Consider the following 18,346-nt stretch of genomic DNA (forward strand, 5'->3'; position numbering starts at 1 on the left):
TGGCTGCATGGGCGGGGGACGGCAGCCTGACCAACCGACACTGACGTAAAAGGAGAGGCTATTATATTTGCTTCCTGAAAAAAAAAAAAAAAAAATGATGCTGCCCAGCTGGGAGTTTATTATAGCCACTGGAGTGAATTTTAAAACAGACACATATTACTGACGCTAAAATGGACTTGTATGGAAAGGTAAGATGCACGATTTTATTTGAAGCCTACCATCATACATGCAGGAGCAGAGAATAATGGGCTGAATAATGATGTATTGCAGTTTTACTCTTTTATGATGGGGGAGCGACAACCGTCTGCTGCTAACTAAAAAAAAAAAAACGAACTACAAAGGATTTTTCCTGCGCTTCCACAGTAAATCACACAGCTGTTGACAGCTGTTTTTGCGCTGCATGCTGAGTAATGTAGTCGAATCTCTACTTTTGTTGCCGTCCTCCGCCTCTGCGCCGAAACCGGGCAAAAAACTACAACCCCCATCTTCTTGGACCACCACCACCCCCCAACCACCCCTCTCCCGTGACGTCAGAAACATGCACTAAACGCACTTTTTTCCTTTCGCTCGTGCTCATCTCACGCGAGCCAGCCTCGTCAGCTCAGGGGCGCGTGCCACATCTGAAGCGGAGGGGACAGCTCCCAGGTGCTGAAATTGGTCGGCGCTCCAAAGAGAGAGAGAGAGAGCGAGAGAGAGAGAAAACCAACGCCTGCTTTAGACACAAATATATATAAAGCGTATTCTGCAAAACAGGGGGCAGATACAGATAGAGCCGAGGCCTTCAAATCAGGTTTGTTCGCACAATGTCCTCAACGCGTTTTGGTTAGGCTAGTTTCATTTATTAATAGTTAAACGGAAGAATTTCATGAATAGATAAAAATGACCTCCTGCCCAGAATTGCTCGTCTGGCATTAGCTGGCATGCAGCTCCCTGCTCAACTACATCGTGTAATTTCATATTAGATCGACTGCTTTTTATTGTGGTGTGTGTAAATGCCAGCATTGCACTGATATTTTGAATTCGGTGTCCTTGCAAATACTGCCCCAGTGGGCTTTTTTTTTTTTTTTTCATACACGGAAGCGAACAGCAACCCGGTGCAGGTTGAGCAGGATGGAGGTCCGGCATCTTTTATAACTGGAGAGACTACAAGGAGGGTTGGCTGTCCATGTTTGGCATATGAGCGCAGCGGCTTTGTCAAAACATTCACCTTGGAGCAAAGATGACTGTGCTCTTGTCATCTTACTCGTAGTACTTGTGTCCTCTTAGGTCATTGACTGCTGACAGCTTGTACGGAAATGCTCAGTGTAGATGTGTTGTTAAGGTGAAAGGTTCATTATATGTGTTATACATGTTATTTTCTTTGTAAACCAATAGGCTATAGCAGGTTCAATATGGAAGAAGGTGTAATTTGATTGTATTTTGTAGTGGGAGAGCTTTTCAAACGTAAAAGCAAAACACCACTCAGAACTGTTAATTCTATAATTTAAATAGACAAAAAAGAGTGAACTTTGACATGTTTTTTTCCCAGTATAATATAGGTCCACAATTCATAACAGTATTTTGCACCACCAATAATAATACTCCTTAAATTAATCATTTTGAAAGCTTTAGAGAAGACAAACTCAGCTCTTTAAAATCCTGGTTATCTAATACTCATCAATACAACAGCTTGCTGTGTTGGTCATGCTGTTTTGCCTGACACAGCCTTCTGTCACCTCTGATCTGTGGCATGTACAACAAGCTTGTACTGTACTCTGTGAACAACATCTAGCTCTTTCTCTCTCTCTCTTACTTCCTGGTCTGCGCACAACAACTTTAAGTTTTGTAAAACACAGAGTCAACTGAAAGACGAATAATCCGTTTATTATAACATGGGTTCACATCTTCTGTGCGTCACAGCTCTGAAAAGTGTCACATTAATTCAAGGTGAAGCTCTGAATGCATTCTGTTCAGTGTCTGTTTTTGTTATTGCAGATGGCTGCTACTCAGGATGTGAAAGGGAAGGGCGAAGGAGGGGACCAAAACTTTGACTACATGTTCAAGCTGCTGATCATCGGCAACAGCAGCGTGGGCAAAACGTCTTTCCTGTTCCGCTACGCCGATGACGCCTTCACTTCGGCCTTCGTCAGCACAGTGGGCATTGACTTCAAAGTGAAGACCGTGTACAAGAATGACAAGAGGATCAAACTGCAGATCTGGGTATGAAATATTAACATCCGAGCATTAAACATTTAGAAGTAAGCCACAAAATGTTCAGCTCCTTACCAAACCAGAAGTGGGATATAGCTATTTCTGCTTATCCTGCAACTCCTTGGCTGGTTAACACCAGATAATAACATGTGCTTGAACAGCCTGTTTTTGTCCTGCAAATCCTTCCGTTTAGAAACCCAAAATGCTAGTAATTTATAGGAGAAAGAAAACACATTTCTAGACTACAAAGCAGCAGCGTTTTCCTTTCATGTTTCTTCTGTCATGCCAACCATGCGCTAATTTCCATTTCCATTAAATCGACAGCATTTGCATGTTGAAACACAGTTAATATCTGTAAGGAATCAGTTTTCTGTTGTCCTCCAAGGTCTCCTGGAGGACTACCCAAGCTCTAAGGGGGCTGGGGCTCTTCAGAGACGCCCTGCCCCCTCGTTTCTCTTGTTCTACCCATCTTTGTGTTCCTGCAGAGTGAATCCTGTCTGTAAGAGGCTGTCAATCTATGCCCAGAGCCCACTTTCTCCTGACCTCTGCCCATATCTCTCTCTGTTGATCAATACGTTTCAAGGACCGTGACAGGTTGTGACTTGATGGCTGTATGCTGAGCTAAGTCCTGCACGCACAGGATTACCTATTCATTAATTCAATTTTAGTCATGGGTTTGGCTCTTAGGACAGATCATGCTTGCTTGGTATGCCTGGAAATGCTTTCTTTTTCATGTCTTGTTACAGAAAGGCTTTGCATCATGTTATATATGCTTAGTATAGAATGTATATCTGAAGCTAATTTCACTGTGGCGTCATCACAAGCAATCTTGACAACATCAGACCAGGCAAAAAGGACCATTTCACCCATATAGTAATGTTTTTTATCATCTTAACTAAGCCATTTTATAATATTCGTGTTTCAATTTCAGCATCTCAATTCACAACAGAAAGATACATTCAGTTTTTTGTTCCTTAGTCTTAAAAAACATGTGGAACATCAGCTGTGTGCTTAATTAATTGAAAAAGCTTCAGGAAAGGCTGTATTGTGTTGTACTGGTTTAACACTCTACGATGTAAGTATGGAGACAGATGGAAGTCTCAACATTACTGACAGGAGACTAGTAAGTGTTAGTTTGGCACGCAGCGGGGAAGAACATAGAAGCAACACCTTCCTCAGAACGTGTGGGAAACTGAAGAATGTCTGAGGCTGTTTAATTAGGAGCTCATCTGAGCTGTTAAAGCAGATTGTCTCGTAATACCTCTGAGATAGTGAGGGGATAGATCTGTAAAAGTTCCCCTCTTTCTCTCTATTTCTTTCACTTTCTTTCCTGTCATTCTCTCTCTCTCTCTCTCTCTCTCTCTCTCCTTCTGTCTATACTACACCAAGTGCCAACTTTCCTTCAGAGGTTTTGCTCTCTCTTGTCATAATAGTTGTCAATTTACCATCCCCAGACATTTGGTGTTTGCCAATCACATAAAGAGCCAGAGAAGAAGTGCTCCAGCAGGATGTGAAAACTGGATTTGAACAGTCAAATCACTGGCTAATCGGGATAATGTGTTTTCATCATTAGCAAAGACAAGCATATTCACAGAGAAAAGGGATCGCCCTAGCATCCATATAATTGGCCTGTCTTTTTTTAAATGGGCTCAGAGAGTGCTGAGACTTACTGTACAGTAAGTGGCCATTTAAGGTGATGGCTATTGGCTACTGTCATTGTGGCAGTCTCGTCATTAATCAGCGGAGAGATAAAACTGTCAAAACGCACACAACGAGTTGTCTCTTGTTGGCCGAAGTGAATGAAATGCAGCACTGAGCGTTGCCAAGACAAACTGAAACTCATTTTACTGAATGAAGAAGAGTTGAGGCGAGTGTCAGCTTCTCCACTTGAGGTAGTCAGCCTTTTGGATTGATTTCTGGTGAGCTGCAGACTACAAGCGAAGCTTTTCAAGAAGCTCCAATTCACGGGACTCAGCAGTTTTTTTCCCGTCCTGCTCTGTCTTTTTAACTGAGAACCGACTCACTGAAATAGCCTGGAAATGCAAAGGTCATTGTCAAGCACTCGGACATCAATCGATACTGAAATGTCTCAGAATTCAGGCACGAAAAAAGACTGAAGTTAAATCAACATTTGGATTATTTTTCACACACTGTATCATGACTTGGTAAAAAACAAATTCATGTTCCTTTTATGTTGTTCTGAATGTCACTCCAGAAAATATGCTATTTATACAACAAACACTAGCTGCTGACATTAAGAATGCACACATTCACATGCAATTTTAGAGTCTTTGTAAACTGACAAAAGGTCCTAGCTGTGGTGTGTTTGTGTGTAAGCTCGGCAGAATGTGAGCTCTGTCTCTGGAGTGAAGGTCAGAGCTGTCCTCTGGCTATAACAGGCACACTGTTGCAGCCATGTACAGACTGATAGAGAGCAAAACCAATGTGGCAAATACAATCCAGTGCTGCCTGTCGGGGCTTCTGTTTAACAAGAGCCAAGTAGAGCAGCCAGAAGTCCTCCATCATGATTCAGAGAAGCCTGCAAACACACTTGTTGTGGGTGTGGAACAACAGCTCAGTAAACATTCAATATAAACAGGAGGGACATCATTAGGATTTATTATTATATAATATATAGATATAAACTAAATCATAAAACAACAAATCTACACATGTGCAATGAGAAAGATCAAACAAAAATACTCACATTTCTCTTCCTTCCTCATGGACAAAGTGTATAAAAGGTTCATCTGTCTGAATTGGGTCCATTAGCATTTTCATTGACATCTCGTAGCAAAGGCTGCAGCGGGCGCTTGTTTCCAGGGCAATCTGTGTACTACTCCTCGATTGCTGTGTAATCACTCGCCTTGCTTTGCCTTTGAGCAGTTTGTTCAGCCTTATCACAAACAGCAAGCAGTTTCTCAAATCATTTAACCTCTATATTTTGCCTTTTTATCTGAGAAATGCATGCCACGAGCTGAGCTCTGGATACTGCACCACCAAGGGTTTAACACAGCTGAGCGATTATTTTATTGAGGAGAGGAAAGAATCAATCACTTCAGCCAAAACTGAAATGCTGTTTTTGGCATCTCATCAATGCAAAGCCAGTGAGGCAATTATCATAATGATTGTTTCCACATCATGAACACAACAAACGTATCCATAAGTAAATGTAGATGTAGAGATGTAGATAACAGCCTAAATCTTTGCTGCTGTTAGCTGCAGATTAACAGTGTACATGTCTGCTCGTTTACCAATATGGATTTATATATATATATATATATATATATATATATATATATATATAAGGTATGTGTGTCGTGCAGGGTCACATCAGCTAACAGCAATGCCAAATCATGTTGTCTGTGTGTAGGACACAGCTGGCCAGGAGCGCTACAGGACCATCACCACTGCCTACTACCGCGGGGCCATGGGCTTCATCCTAATGTACGATATCACCAACGAGGAGTCCTTCGGCGCTGTGCAGGACTGGTGAGTTGTTTTGGGCTCTCTGGAGTTAATGTTTTGTCTGTTTTTGATCATTTTTGGATGTAGATGTCATCTCTTGTCTTGTTTTTTTTTTCCTGTGGATTATATTGTATTGTTCAACATAGCAAAAGGCCTTCCAGTCTGCCGCTATAATGCAATCAGTTGATATGCTGCACACTATATTGTACATGACCTCCTGCAAACCTAAAAAGGCTTACCATTTTTATCTCCTAACAGCAGCAGTACATTTCTCTCTCTCTGTCTTGTCATGTAGTGTGTGTGCATGCATCTTTGCCATGCTTGGAGATCTAAGGGAAACTTGTCAAGGTCGTGGCTCTCGTCCATTCATGAGTCACACAAGTGTCTGCAAGCCAAGCCCAAATGTCAAGATTCATGATGATGCATTCACGCCTAAAACAGGACTTGGAAGGCGACATTCAATTGGCTGCAGAAACCAGGTTTCTGGGTTAGGATTCTTGTTCTAGAAACAAGCACATTCCCATCAGCACAAACAGCGTAGCACAAACAGCCAGGAAGCTTTGGTGAAACTGAGGGATTTCCGCTGTAGAGATAAATGTGTGTTTTGATGTACATTTTGCTGATTTTCCATACAGCCTGACTCTCCTCACATGTTGTGCTAAGAAACTGTCATCTTCCATTTAATTTACACCCTGCTGTCCTATACGGTTATCTCCCTCTGGCAGCAGGAGATTACGGGAATAGACAGAATGAGCATTTGAGAGGAAAGATTCCTGGATCATCATGGTTATATTCTCATGATGCATCAGCAGCAAGGAAATGATGATATGACTCACACAGACATGATATAGATGGTGGTATAGGATTTGCAGCTGACGCTTCACCTGCATGCTGTTTGGCTTGCATCCATTGTAGGAGTCTGACAATCACTATTAAGGCCACTGTCTACTTGGCCCTCGTCACTTGACAGCTGCTTTAGGAAGCACCTGTCATGGCTAAAGCAGCTGCATTTAACCCAAGTGAAAATATTAAATATATATTTAAAGAGTGTGTAGGATTTAGTAGTGAAGTTTCTGTATTTGACGACTGGGGAATGAGAATGGATTGTTGGTTTGTTCATGCTTGGCTACTGTAGAATTGTTGCAGTTCAACATGCGTCTGTAGATAAAAAACATTCTAAGGTAAAGAAAACCCAACAGTTCCTATATTTAGATGATTATATCCTAAGGAAAACATACCTATGACTATTAGATTATTAGATCACACACTGGACCTTTAAAGTAATTAGCTATGTTATTATTTAAGCTATTAGCATGCATTGTGTTAAAATGCTCCTCATTATCATCCTCAGATTTGTATTGGAATACATTTTCTGTCACTTGGACAACAAGGCTTTCTTGTAAAGAGAGGTCAGAGCCAGATACACCTATTATTCTTTAAAGACCTGTCTGACACTTTGATGGAATACCACAGTCTGAGCGCGGTCTGTGATGGGTATCTTAATTAATGGACCCAAGTGTGTCACCAGCAGTGACAATCCTGGAGCGTTACCTGTGAGCTTACTTGAAGTGCACAAATCAGTCAACTGTATACAAGGGAAGAGGCTCTTTTTTTATACCTTTCATATAACCAGAATTCTTCCTTTGTGCCTTTGCCACAGGCTTTAATTCCACTTTCTCTTTCCCTTGTTCCTTATGACGAGGTTGTAGGGGGGGAAGAGGTTGCTATGGCAACGGCTCCTTCCCCCAACTGTGGCTGAATTAAGCTTGTGACGTGCTCATTTCCTGCCCGTGACAGAGACAAAACAGGGAAATATTGTAATGCTGACATAAAATGTAGGAATTTGAAGAAACTGTGTAAATTAATTACATACTATACACAAACAATTTTATTACAGCAACAATTTGAAAGCATTGCATGTTGCCCCGTCCTCTTAGTCCTCATTGTTAAAAATCACTGGTAAATACAGAGTTTTTATAGCCTGCATAGTAGCTCTGTTAGACTTGATACAAATACAATTGTTTTTCTGTCAGTAAACATTATCAGCAGTTGGAGTCAAAATGACCCACATTTGAACCGCTTTAACAAGTCAGATCTAGAGGAAGAGTGCCAACATCATGCTGCTCTCTATCTCTCTTTCTCTCTCTCTCTCTACCTCTCCTTTTTCTGAGTTGTTGTTTCTTCCTTTCTTTCTTACTGCCGCTCTTTCTACTGCTTTCAGCCTGTGGTATGTTAGCTGCCCTACTTTTAGTCAAGCAGCAACACCACAGGAGATATTTGTTCTCTAAATGCCTTCTCAAAACTTACAGGCACCTCTCTAAATCCCTGTGAATGTGAATGTTGAAATTGTTATCGTGCAGGAACATCTGACATGGCTCACAATACAAATGATTCCTTCAAAGTAATTACAATATATGATACAGGTAATGCTTCATTTTATGTACACTATCTAGTTGTCCTGTCTGTGGCAATTTACAAAACCGACAGAAATATTCAGTTTTCTAAATTAATGTTATCATTGCAACTGATGTAATTTTAATTAAACCTCATATTTATACACAAGCTACCTTAATTAAAGGCTTAAAAGCTCTACACAAAGCTCAAATAATGGTCTACTGGGCCACATTTGCAAGATGTGTGCATCTTCTGTATAGTTCACCATTATTTTGATTTTGATTGCATGTTTTCAGAACAGGGTGGCAGTCGACCCACTTTTCCTCTGCTGCCATCAGTGACTCAAATATTACATGATGCCAAAAGTAAGGTGATGTAATCACTGTTTGTGATCGGACCAAATGGGAAGTGAACTTTACATCATGTCCTTTGCTCTGCCATCTTTCACGTTAATTTCCTGTCCAATAAAAAGTGTCACAAAAACAATCGTGAATTTAAGTTTTTAAATAAATGCAGCAACAGCATTTATTTCACTGTGATGTTTTTTTTTTTTTTTGTATTTGTTTCTGATTACATGCAGGTCAACTCAGATAAAAACTTACTCATGGGATAATGCACAGGTGGTTCTGGCTGGAAATAAGTGTGATATGGAAGAGGAGAGAGTGGTCTCAGTGGATAGTGGCAGACTGCTGGCAGAACAGTTAGGTAAGTCTTAGCAACATTTACCCCTTTATATCATTTAAATTGGGTGCCATCATCATAACATTGTTGTCATGACATAAAGCATGACATTGTTCTTACTTTGTTGTCTTTTGGGATATTATCAGAAATACAGCTATGCAGAAGCAGCTTTGTTTTCAACCTTGAGCAACAATAACTGCCAAAGCTTTTCCTAAAACTGTAATCAGAAATATTAATCATATGATCGCTCTCTTACTTGTGGCTTTATCTTCATGTTCTCATATTACTGGTGCTCTTCCTCTTTCTAAGGTTTTGAGTTCTTTGAGACCAGCGCCAAGGACAACGTCAATGTGAAGCAGACCTTTGAACGTCTCGTCGACCTAATTTGCGACAAGATGTCCGAGAGCTTGGACACTGATCCGGCCGTCACCACAGGAGCTCCCACTGCCAAACTGACGGACAGTGCTCCGCCCCTCCAGCAGCCTGGATGCAACTGTTAGTGACTGATGTCAGGAAGGAAAGAGAGGGCAGCGCAGGTCCTGTAAGGTGGTAGAGTGTGCACAGTTTTGTTCTCCCCCCCAGCATTATAACTCCTGCTAGTGCCGCTTTCTCTGGACTACAGTTCAAACCATGTTTAGTAGTAGAATTACAGAATCCAGTCGTATTATCTCTCAACTTTATCACCTTATATCAAGAGCAAATAACCAGACAAACAGACATGGCTAGTGTAGGATGTGTCACATTACAGGATATCTAGAATATAGAGACACCATATTCTCATTCTTCAGCTAGTTAGTATGGTTATGGTTATAAACCAAGTATGTTTCTTAAGGCTGGAAATAGTCCATAGTCATGATGTACAGTTAATCCTTAAGACCTTTAAAATCTTTAAGACCTATAATAATTATAAAATGAAGGATAGTCAGTGAGTGCTTTAATGATTATTTTATTTTTATTTTTTGTACAGTATGTATTTTCCTTTTATAGGATTGTTTTGTCTCCTAAATCTGCCAAATCGATGATTTAGTGCACTATAGGATGTAGCGGCTTTCTTTTGTGTAATGAGTGTGTGGCTGTCGTGTGACTGTACAATAAGTGAGCGCGCGTTCGCATGAGTGTGAGGTTTATGTCTGAGTCATGAGTCACAAATGAGTGCAACTTAGTCATCAAAAAATCATCTACCTTGGATAAAAAAAGTGGCCTTTTAGCATCTCCAACACGGCCTCTGTAAGTTCCTCCATCATGCTTACTTTTAGGATGAATCCAGTACATATAATGTTGATGTGAGTACTATTCCACGTTTTGCTGTCTGTAGATGTGTGATTTCTCTAATAAGTATATCTGTAAAGCAACTATTTCTATGTGCTTAGCCTCTAAGATGACCCTTTATAGTTTGATGCGATGAGCATGCTGCCTAAAAGTCAATCATATGTACGGTTTTATCTAAAGATAGAACCTAACTGTCCTCAATAAGATAGCAACAAATCCAGGATTTCATTAAATAAAAATCCCACACTGATAAGGCTCAATACAGTGTATGATATAAAACAACTGATCAGCTTTGGCATGGAATAACAGCCATATATATACAAAATATTGTTTAACTTTTGAGTCAGCATGCTAAATTTTCACGTTCATGTTATGAAATTAAATCCCTCTTGGAAAAAAAAATCTCAGCTTAGAAAACATCATAGACATACGGTAGTTTAAAAATGGGAGACTTCCCCTAGCAGGCATATACAGTACTGTTGTGGTCTTAATGATAACTTAAGTCCATATAGGATAAAAGTTGTAGCTTATTTCAGTTCTGTAATTCATAGAGAGAGAAAAAACATTTGTGCCAAAACATCACAATTCCTTTAGCATCGTCAGTTGTTTGTTGCATAGTTGAATAAAAGTTCCAAAAAATTGCATGACGTCAGTCCTGACTTATCTATGTAGATTTATATAATAAGATAGTGTATATATATCGCTCTGTGTTACAGAATTAGGAGCATTGTCATAGCACTCGCTGTGAGATGCAATGGGCCAATAAGTGCAATATTTTATGAATGAAACCCTGTATATAGTTCCTCCTGTCCTCAAGTACAATGACTCTATCTGCTGTATGTGAGTGACAGTCTGGCTCTGAAACTGATGTACAAGCTCTAAAAAAGGAGTGTGTGCTTTGTTCAGTAACTGCAGCCACTGAATGTGTGACTTAGTGTGTGTGTAAGCGTGTATGTGTGTGTGTGTGTGTGTGTGTGTGTGTGTGTGTACCTGCCATATTGAACAGACAGATTACGTAATATAGTGTTTTGTTTGTGTATACCTTTTGTACAAATGTACTCACGTACTATATGCTGTTCCTGCTAACTGTTGGGTGTTGATTGAACTTGTGTTATCATGTCAAAATGCAGTCTTATTGTGAAAGATAGTCAGGGAAATGACTTAGTCCATGCCATATGCCATACTGTTGTAATTCCAAGACAAGGGATACACATAAATACACTAGTTCAAAGACCTTGCGCATATGTGTGTACACGTGCTTTGTGCGTGTGCATCTGTATATGTGTGTGATATTATAATTTATGCTAATAGCCATGAAATAAATTATTGTATTGATCTTCAGTCAAGATTCATTTAATAGAGGAATAGTCACGTGGCAGTTTGGATGCCCAAACAGTCACTCTGGTCAAGTCTCATTTTAGAGCAGTATGACTTTACATATAACTGAATATATTTGTTTCTCGGAGTGCAAGCAAACTAAGAAATATGTTTTTGAGATTATAGGAAATAAATCATATTCTATCAGTGGGTCTCTGTGTTCTCTCGTGCTCTCTGCTGGGTATATGGAAGCATAAAAGAAGGACTTCAGGCTGCTGCCTGGGCATGCTGTCTCAGTTTACTCTGTTCAGTTGTGCAGCATGGAAGCCTTGTTTCATTTCTAGGGAATGTGCACCACCTAGTGTTGGAGCGCTACACCTGCGCCAAGAAGACATCGAGACGTTGTAACTGGTGATGAATGTGGAATATTTGACATTATCTACAATTTTGGTGGTGGAATGTACATTCACCTTCATTTTAAGCTTTTTTTTTTTTTATGTCTACTTCCTTACATTTCAGATTGAAATTAGACTTTTTAGGCGTATTACAGTCAGTTAATTTACACAATAAGATTTTACTTTTACAGTTAACTGATATACATTAAGCTACCCAGCAATACATGTAAGAGTTCAAATTAGCGTCACCTGAGCAGCTACATTAAAATACTACTAGCTATTATGTTTATTCATCAGTAATAATAATCCAATGTTTAATAATGTAACTAAATCCATTTACTCAAGTTCTTTACTTAAGTAGTTTTTTTTAATAAAAGGTCCTCATACTCCCCTAAACTTCAGAGACCAGTATTGTAGTTTTTACTCCTATTTTTATCAGAAAGCTGTAGAACTAATTATTTCAAAATTTTGATTTTACAAACAAAATGTGATTTTTTTAATCAAATATTATGCATTGTTGCAGATAAAACTATGTAACAGTTGTAACAGTAGTAAAATATGTTAATAGTAGCTTCATCTCCACCAGCTACAACATGAAAATACTGTATAAACATTTGATACTTTAAATACACTTTGCAGCTAATGCTTCTGTTATTTTCCATACTGCAGGACCTTTATTTGTAAAAAGGCAATTTAAATTTTTGCATGACAACTTTGTCATTAAATTTAAAGGATCTGAATACCTTAAAAATACTCCACACACAAATGTACTAGATTTATATAAGTGTGTAACCCTACTGTTGTAAAGAAGGATTTATTGCATCATATACATATTCCTTTATTTCTTTATTGCACTTCTTTCATTGCATTTCTTTGTTCTAGAATAATCACTTCTGGAGACAAGTTAAAAAATACTAGTATACAAGTACAACAGCTTTACAGATATAAAAGTTATGTGACTTCCTTAGCAGCGGTGTGATGATATGATATGGAAGATAACACTGTTCAGTTAAAATGAATGGATGATATCACACCCAGATATAGGTAGTACACAAAGACTGAAACTGTTCATAGATTTTTACCAATATCTATGAACAGATGCTATATAAAGACAGAGTGAATGTAGAGCAGAAACACTTCAGACCACAACCAGGTGTGAAACTCACACCCAGAGCAGTTTGCAGGGAATGGCTGAAATGCCAAAGATAGAAAGTGTATTCAGGGTTTTTCCTCTCAGGCTGTGATCTCTTTTGTTAATGAAGTAAATGTATGGTGCATCCAACCCACACTTGACAGTGTATCACCATCTGAAACAATGACAACCAGAAACCAGTGAGTAGGCAGAATCAACCCATGCTTTTATTTAATCCATTGCATATAAAAACTTTTTTTCATTCTTTTTTATGTGTTTTTTACATAAAGTTGTATGATCTACAGTGCTATCCAATAAACTGCAATTAACAAGGAATCCATTAAAATAACATTTCAATTGTCTTGTGAAACTTCCAGACAAGTTGGCATTCTAAAGACATAACCCAAAAAATAATTGTCCTGAAGACCTTTTTTTAAGTTACAGTTTGTGTTTTCCTTTCATACCATAAAAAATAGAACACATAATGAGAAAAGAACCCACTGTTTCCATTGGTCCAGGGCTGTTTAGAATCTACAGTATGTGTGTCAAAATAAGAGTCCCTGTTTCGGGACAATGATGTTCTCACCCAAACCCCTATCCCCCCCCATCCCTCCCCCCCTCCCAACCACTCCCTTCACTACAGAAATATACTAAACCCTTCTCCTGTCCAAGCAGAAAAATGTCAGTGGTTTTGGATATTGCAAGTAATGTGAGTGGAGGTGTGGGCCGAGCATAGATAAGCAACACACTGTCAGTGTTTCAGCCATAATTAATGCAGCAGTGGCTGAACATGCAGATGTGTCTCAAAGCCTCTGTGCTTCGTAGGCTGTGCTCGAGCGGCAACTACACACTCCTATTGCACCCCATTCAGTGTTTGTAGCTGTGATACAACCACGCGGATAGTAGACGACACCGCAGTAACTCTGCACACACACACACACACACACACACACACACACACACACACACACACACACACACACACACACACACACACACACACACACACAAAGCAAAGTTACTCCCATATTATTTACATCCGACCAGGTTGTGTCACGTCTTTGAGTGTATAGTGGCAGGGCGTAAGGAAGGTGTGAGTTGTTGAGACCAGGTCTACAGCAAATACGACTCTTGGACATCTGGCTTTAGGCCACACATCACTCAAGTAGTAAATCTATGACTTGTGGTTGACCTGAAATGAAACTTCTGCACTGACAACATATTTTCCAGTGCCACATTTTTTCTGATAGAGCAATTTGTGTTTGGCTGTGACAGTAAAAAGGCAACATTTTCAAATTCATAACAGGAGATCAGGCCAACCCAAGCCAAAAGATTAACTACTGCAGCAAAAAGAGAACTAGAAAATAAAATAGAAAAAAAAAAGGCTAAAAGTAAATGACATGCGTTGAATTTAAGGCACAGCCCATGGGCCAAGGAACAGTTTCTTTTTAAAAAACAATTTGGCTTTCCCCTTCTCTTCACTGAGCTAGTTCTCAGATAAGCAACATGTCGATGGATCATTTTTACACTGAAGCTCATGTGTAATAAACATTCTCTCAACAAGAGGTACGTAATACAGCCACACCATCACCAAAAGGGATGATAAGAATCAACCATTTACGACAAACGGCATTATGATAGTAATAACATTAATAATTATATATTATATACAGCACAATAAATATATGTTTGTAAACAGCGATAAAACCAGAATTTTTTTATTATAGGTAAGGGCATTGGGTGAGGATGAATAAAGAGAGAAAATAAATCTTGGCACAAAATGAAAGATTAAATAAAAAGTTTGGAAATGACACATAATTAAAACAAGCACTCTTAAAAAAGCAGTGTGCAGTATTTCAAGTGTTTTTTTTTCTTTTTTTTTTACATTTGTTGATTTTCTATATTTTATGTACACGGAGAGAAAAAGAAAGTATATTTGGGTATTGTAACTGGCAAGCCTGTATTGTGGTCTATGCTACAGTGAAATAATTACTGTACCACCTTTATATTGCAAAAACTGACTTAACAAATAGAAAAATATACCAATAAATAATAGCATCAGGTGTAAAGTGAAAACATGAGGAAGAGACTCTTGGCCGAGGTGTAAGACAGCACTGTTCAAGCCTAAGTATTCATGAGTGAGTGTTTTGGCGAGTTAAAACATATTCAAATATTAAAGTGGTGATATATGAATATATCAGTGCATTAGAGTATCTAAGTAGAGGATAGTCTTATCTGATGACTATGCAACGGAGCTGATTGTCTTGTCGAAAAACAAAGACAGCAACTTGGTTTAATGTTGTAATGGCAAAATTAAACAAAATAAATTCTTATAGCTTCTTGTAAAAGAAAATGAAGTGGCGAAAAACAAGCAGATATGCAGCTGTTGATGTGTACATCAAACAAAATGGGCAACAAAAAAGAAAGAAAGGGCAATAAAAGCTTTCATAACATTGGTATAAAATCACCCCAGTAGTTTTCAAACACCATTACTATTTCTGTATATTCGGAGCACTAATCAAGCTTCTAAAAAAAAGGTGCTTTTTGTATCAACTACAAAGCATTGCATTGTCTCAGGATGTGTTCAAAAAAACTGCAGGCAACAATAATAAAATTTAAAGGCTTCATCCACTTCACAAACAATTTCAATGAGAGTAAAGCATAAGACTTCAGGTTCCTGCTTCCTTCTCAGTGAAAACGCTCTTAAAAATAAGAATTATTATGAATTAATTCCAAATTTCAACTCACAGGACTAACCAAAATATGAGTATAGTGGCATGGGAATAGTAGTATAAATGCTATTGGAGCAAGTGCAAATGCCTCAGAACACTCCAGCCTTCAAAACACTGACACATTTCTCCCCCATTGGTTCCCAAAAGTTCTCTAATCTTCATTGCTAACAACAGAAAGCCTAGGATTGCAAAAGTAAATTCTAGAAAATATCTGAATCTTACATACAGTACAATACAAAAATTAAAGAGGTCTAGGACAGCATCATGGCTGTTTAGATTTGAGCTTTGTATCAGTCAGGTTTTCAAGGAAGACTTCCACATCAGAAACGTGTCTCGAGAAGCTCCCCAGTGTGCTGCAGCTTTCGTCTCTGCGGCGTCCCAACAGGTTTTCGGCGGAACGGCAGCTTAAAAAAATGCCTCGTAATTCGCAGTGGGGAGGAAATGACCTAACTGAGAGGGAGATTCTCCTTGAACACACCGATAACCATCTCTGTAGAATATGGGCACTTGATAAAACACGGAAACACTGCTAAACTTTCAGGCGAGGCTGAGACGAAGCGGAGGGAAGGGAAATGTGATATTATGTATCGTATGAACAGCACTGAGCAGACTGAGAACTGCTCGTCCATGTCCGAAACTTAAGCTTGTAAAGGGGAGGTGTGAAAGTGAAATAAAGACACACCACTTCAGTACGAACGGGAATGGAAAGGAGTTTTCCTGAGTGCAAAAAAACTTGAAGAAGTACCGGTGGGTGTGTCTGAACAAAGCTGACAGGAGGAGTGGCCAAGGTGGAGAGCAGCGCACGCTTTGGAACCATAAACATAGATGTATAAAAAACACAGACAGACTCCACAAAACCCAAAAAATATTCTATAAATAATCATCTGTCATTACTAAGAAGAACAGTTAATCTGGTGCTGTCCATAAACTGCTATGTCTGGGGGGTTTGCTCTTTCTCCTCCTCCTCCTCTGCTACCTCTTCCTCCACAACACACGGTTGTGAGCAGGGTGTCTCCCCCTCTTCCGCTACCTCCTCCACATCTTCGTCCTCCCCCACCTGCTCATCCAAAGGAATCTCTGTTGATTCAGAGTCCTGCGTACAGAGTGTTTTAGAGTCAGTACAGCTGTTTTCCTCCTCCTCCTCCTCCTCGTCTTCTTCCTCCTCCTCCTCCTCCTCCGGCTGGCTGCCGCTGTCTTTCTCAGTGTCCGACTCCCCGTCCTCCTCCAGGGTGAGCTCAAATTGGAACTTGTCCCCTCCTGGGGGTCGAGTGCCATCTTCAGGATCGTCCAAAGCAGGGGAGGGGCTTTGGGGGATGGTGCTTTGGTACCACTCCCTGTTGTCTTCCAACGTGTCCAGGATGTCCTGGGCGTCCGGGTGTACCAGGTCAGCCCACGTCTCCCACAAAGGGTGAACGATATAGTCTATGAAACCAACCTACAGGAAGCATGGAGGGACAAATAAGTCACTCAGTGTGTGTCCATACGCAATATGCATGTGCATGTATAGTACATTTTGTGTGTGTGTGTGTGTGTGTGTGTGTGTGTGTGTGTGTATATATATTACCTGGTTCTTTTCTACTGAAGCATTGTGTTTGTCACACATGGGACTGATCTCCATGCCCCTCTCTCTCTCTCGGTCACCCTGGCTGAAGAACTCCTCCATGATGCGGTCCGTCCACTGCCGGTACAGCTGGAGAGGCTTGGTGGGGTTGCTCAGGTCTGCACAGTGCACCATATTCTGGAGAACCTGAATATAACAAATAATAAGGTCTAAAACACGATGCCCAGGCTGAAATCATCTCATTTTAATGAAATTGTTGTGATTAGGAGATTTCCTTGCAGGGGTGAAGTAAATTTGGGCCTTGGTTTCAGTGTTTGACAATTTATAAATCTGACCTTTAAGAGAATGGAGAGTCCAAAATGGAGGAAGCTATCACATTACTGCATCACATGACCCACAAGTTGTCACTTTCTGCAGCAACCAGGTACTAATTCTGTATTTCTTTTGTTGTTGTTTTTTTGTTTTTTAATGCTCTTTTTATTGAGACAGAAATTCACATATCTATCACACTGGGGGTTCCCAAACTTTTTCATGTCTAGGACCCCCACAATAGATGTACATTAGTCCATAGAACCCAAATTTGAGAGAATGTCAAGGAAGTTTTAGGTTTCAAGATAAAACAGTCTTTATTAGTCAATGATCCAACAATGATTAAACTATCAATTAAATCAATAAAAAAAGGCCAACGTCATTTCTTCCCTTGTTCCAACTCCCAAAAAATGTGATGAAAGTTAAAATATTCTAGTCCTCCTTTTTCCTTTTCCTCACTACAACCCACTCAGGGACAGTTTGAAAACCACTGTGTCACACACTGTTTTTGAACATTAATAATTAAAAAATATTAACATCCATCCATACACTTTAAATTACTCATTTGAATTAACCAAGATAAATAAATGGAGGAAAAAAACAGCTGTTACTGGTCGGCAGACTTATTCTGACCTGTATCCTGTCCGAGTAGTTGTCCAACAGCAAGACACCGGAGCTGGTCACCTTCTTGGTTTCCACCATAGTTTTCAGATCAGCCAGTAGATTCATGTGCTTGGACATGTCTGTTGCTAGCACCTGGGAATACCCAGAACAACCTGTTAGTATTCAATACTGCACAGTGATTGAATTAATGTATACGGTAGTGTACATAATGCATTACACTCCCCGGTGAATAAGCTAGTTCAGTTGCTATCAAATTTATAGAAGAGATTATATA

At 39.6% G+C, this 18,346-nt stretch overlaps 2 protein-coding genes across 10 annotated transcripts in view; one reads left to right on the top strand and one right to left on the bottom strand.

Moving 5' to 3' along the window:
• Nucleotides 1–93: 93 nt before the first annotated feature.
• rab3c (RAB3C, member RAS oncogene family) lies at nucleotides 94–11,526 on the top strand. Of its 3 annotated transcripts, none has more exons than XM_051421486.1 (5): nucleotides 94–188; nucleotides 1,975–2,199; nucleotides 5,564–5,682; nucleotides 8,633–8,757; nucleotides 9,043–11,526. In XM_051421486.1, the coding sequence occupies exons 1-5, from the start codon at nucleotides 171–173 to the stop codon at nucleotides 9,231–9,233; spliced, it is 678 nt and encodes a 225-aa protein (XP_051277446.1). In that variant the 5' UTR covers nucleotides 94–170; the 3' UTR covers nucleotides 9,234–11,526. The 3 variants fall into 3 exon arrangements, with proteins under 3 accessions (XP_051277446.1, XP_051277448.1, XP_051277447.1); XM_051421488.1 differs by lacking the exon at nucleotides 94–188 and adding an exon at nucleotides 545–645; XM_051421487.1 differs by lacking the exon at nucleotides 94–188 and adding an exon at nucleotides 561–790.
• Nucleotides 11,527–13,051: 1,525 nt separating this feature from the next.
• Nucleotides 13,052–18,346, bottom strand: part of pde4d (phosphodiesterase 4D, cAMP-specific) — a 172,349-nt gene continuing 167,054 nt past the window's right edge. For all 7 annotated transcript variants that reach the window (XM_051421457.1, XM_051421458.1, XM_051421456.1 and 4 more), the window contains 3 exons: nucleotides 18,082–18,204; nucleotides 17,143–17,325; nucleotides 13,052–17,013 (listed from right to left, as the gene is read on the bottom strand). In XM_051421457.1, the coding sequence (XP_051277417.1) occupies nucleotides 16,510–17,013; nucleotides 17,143–17,325; nucleotides 18,082–18,204 (810 nt within the window). In that variant the 3' untranslated portion in view covers nucleotides 13,052–16,509. The remainder of the gene's footprint in view (nucleotides 17,014–17,142; nucleotides 17,326–18,081; nucleotides 18,205–18,346) is intronic.

The sequence above is a fragment of the Dicentrarchus labrax genome, unplaced genomic scaffold (assembly GCF_905237075.1).
Source record: "Dicentrarchus labrax unplaced genomic scaffold, dlabrax2021, whole genome shotgun sequence".
Taxonomy (NCBI): domain Eukaryota; kingdom Metazoa; phylum Chordata; class Actinopteri; family Moronidae; genus Dicentrarchus; species Dicentrarchus labrax.

What these genes read in the sequence shown, in the direction of transcription:
- rab3c (XM_051421486.1), top strand. An exon ending in GGATCAAACTGCAGATCTGG is followed by an intron (nt 2,200 to 5,563) that starts GTATGAAATATT and finishes GTCTGTGTGTAG; the next exon opens with GACACAGCTGGCCAGGAGCG. An exon ending in TTCGGCGCTGTGCAGGACTG is followed by an intron (nt 5,683 to 8,632) that starts GTGAGTTGTTTT and finishes GATTACATGCAG; the next exon opens with GTCAACTCAGATAAAAACTT.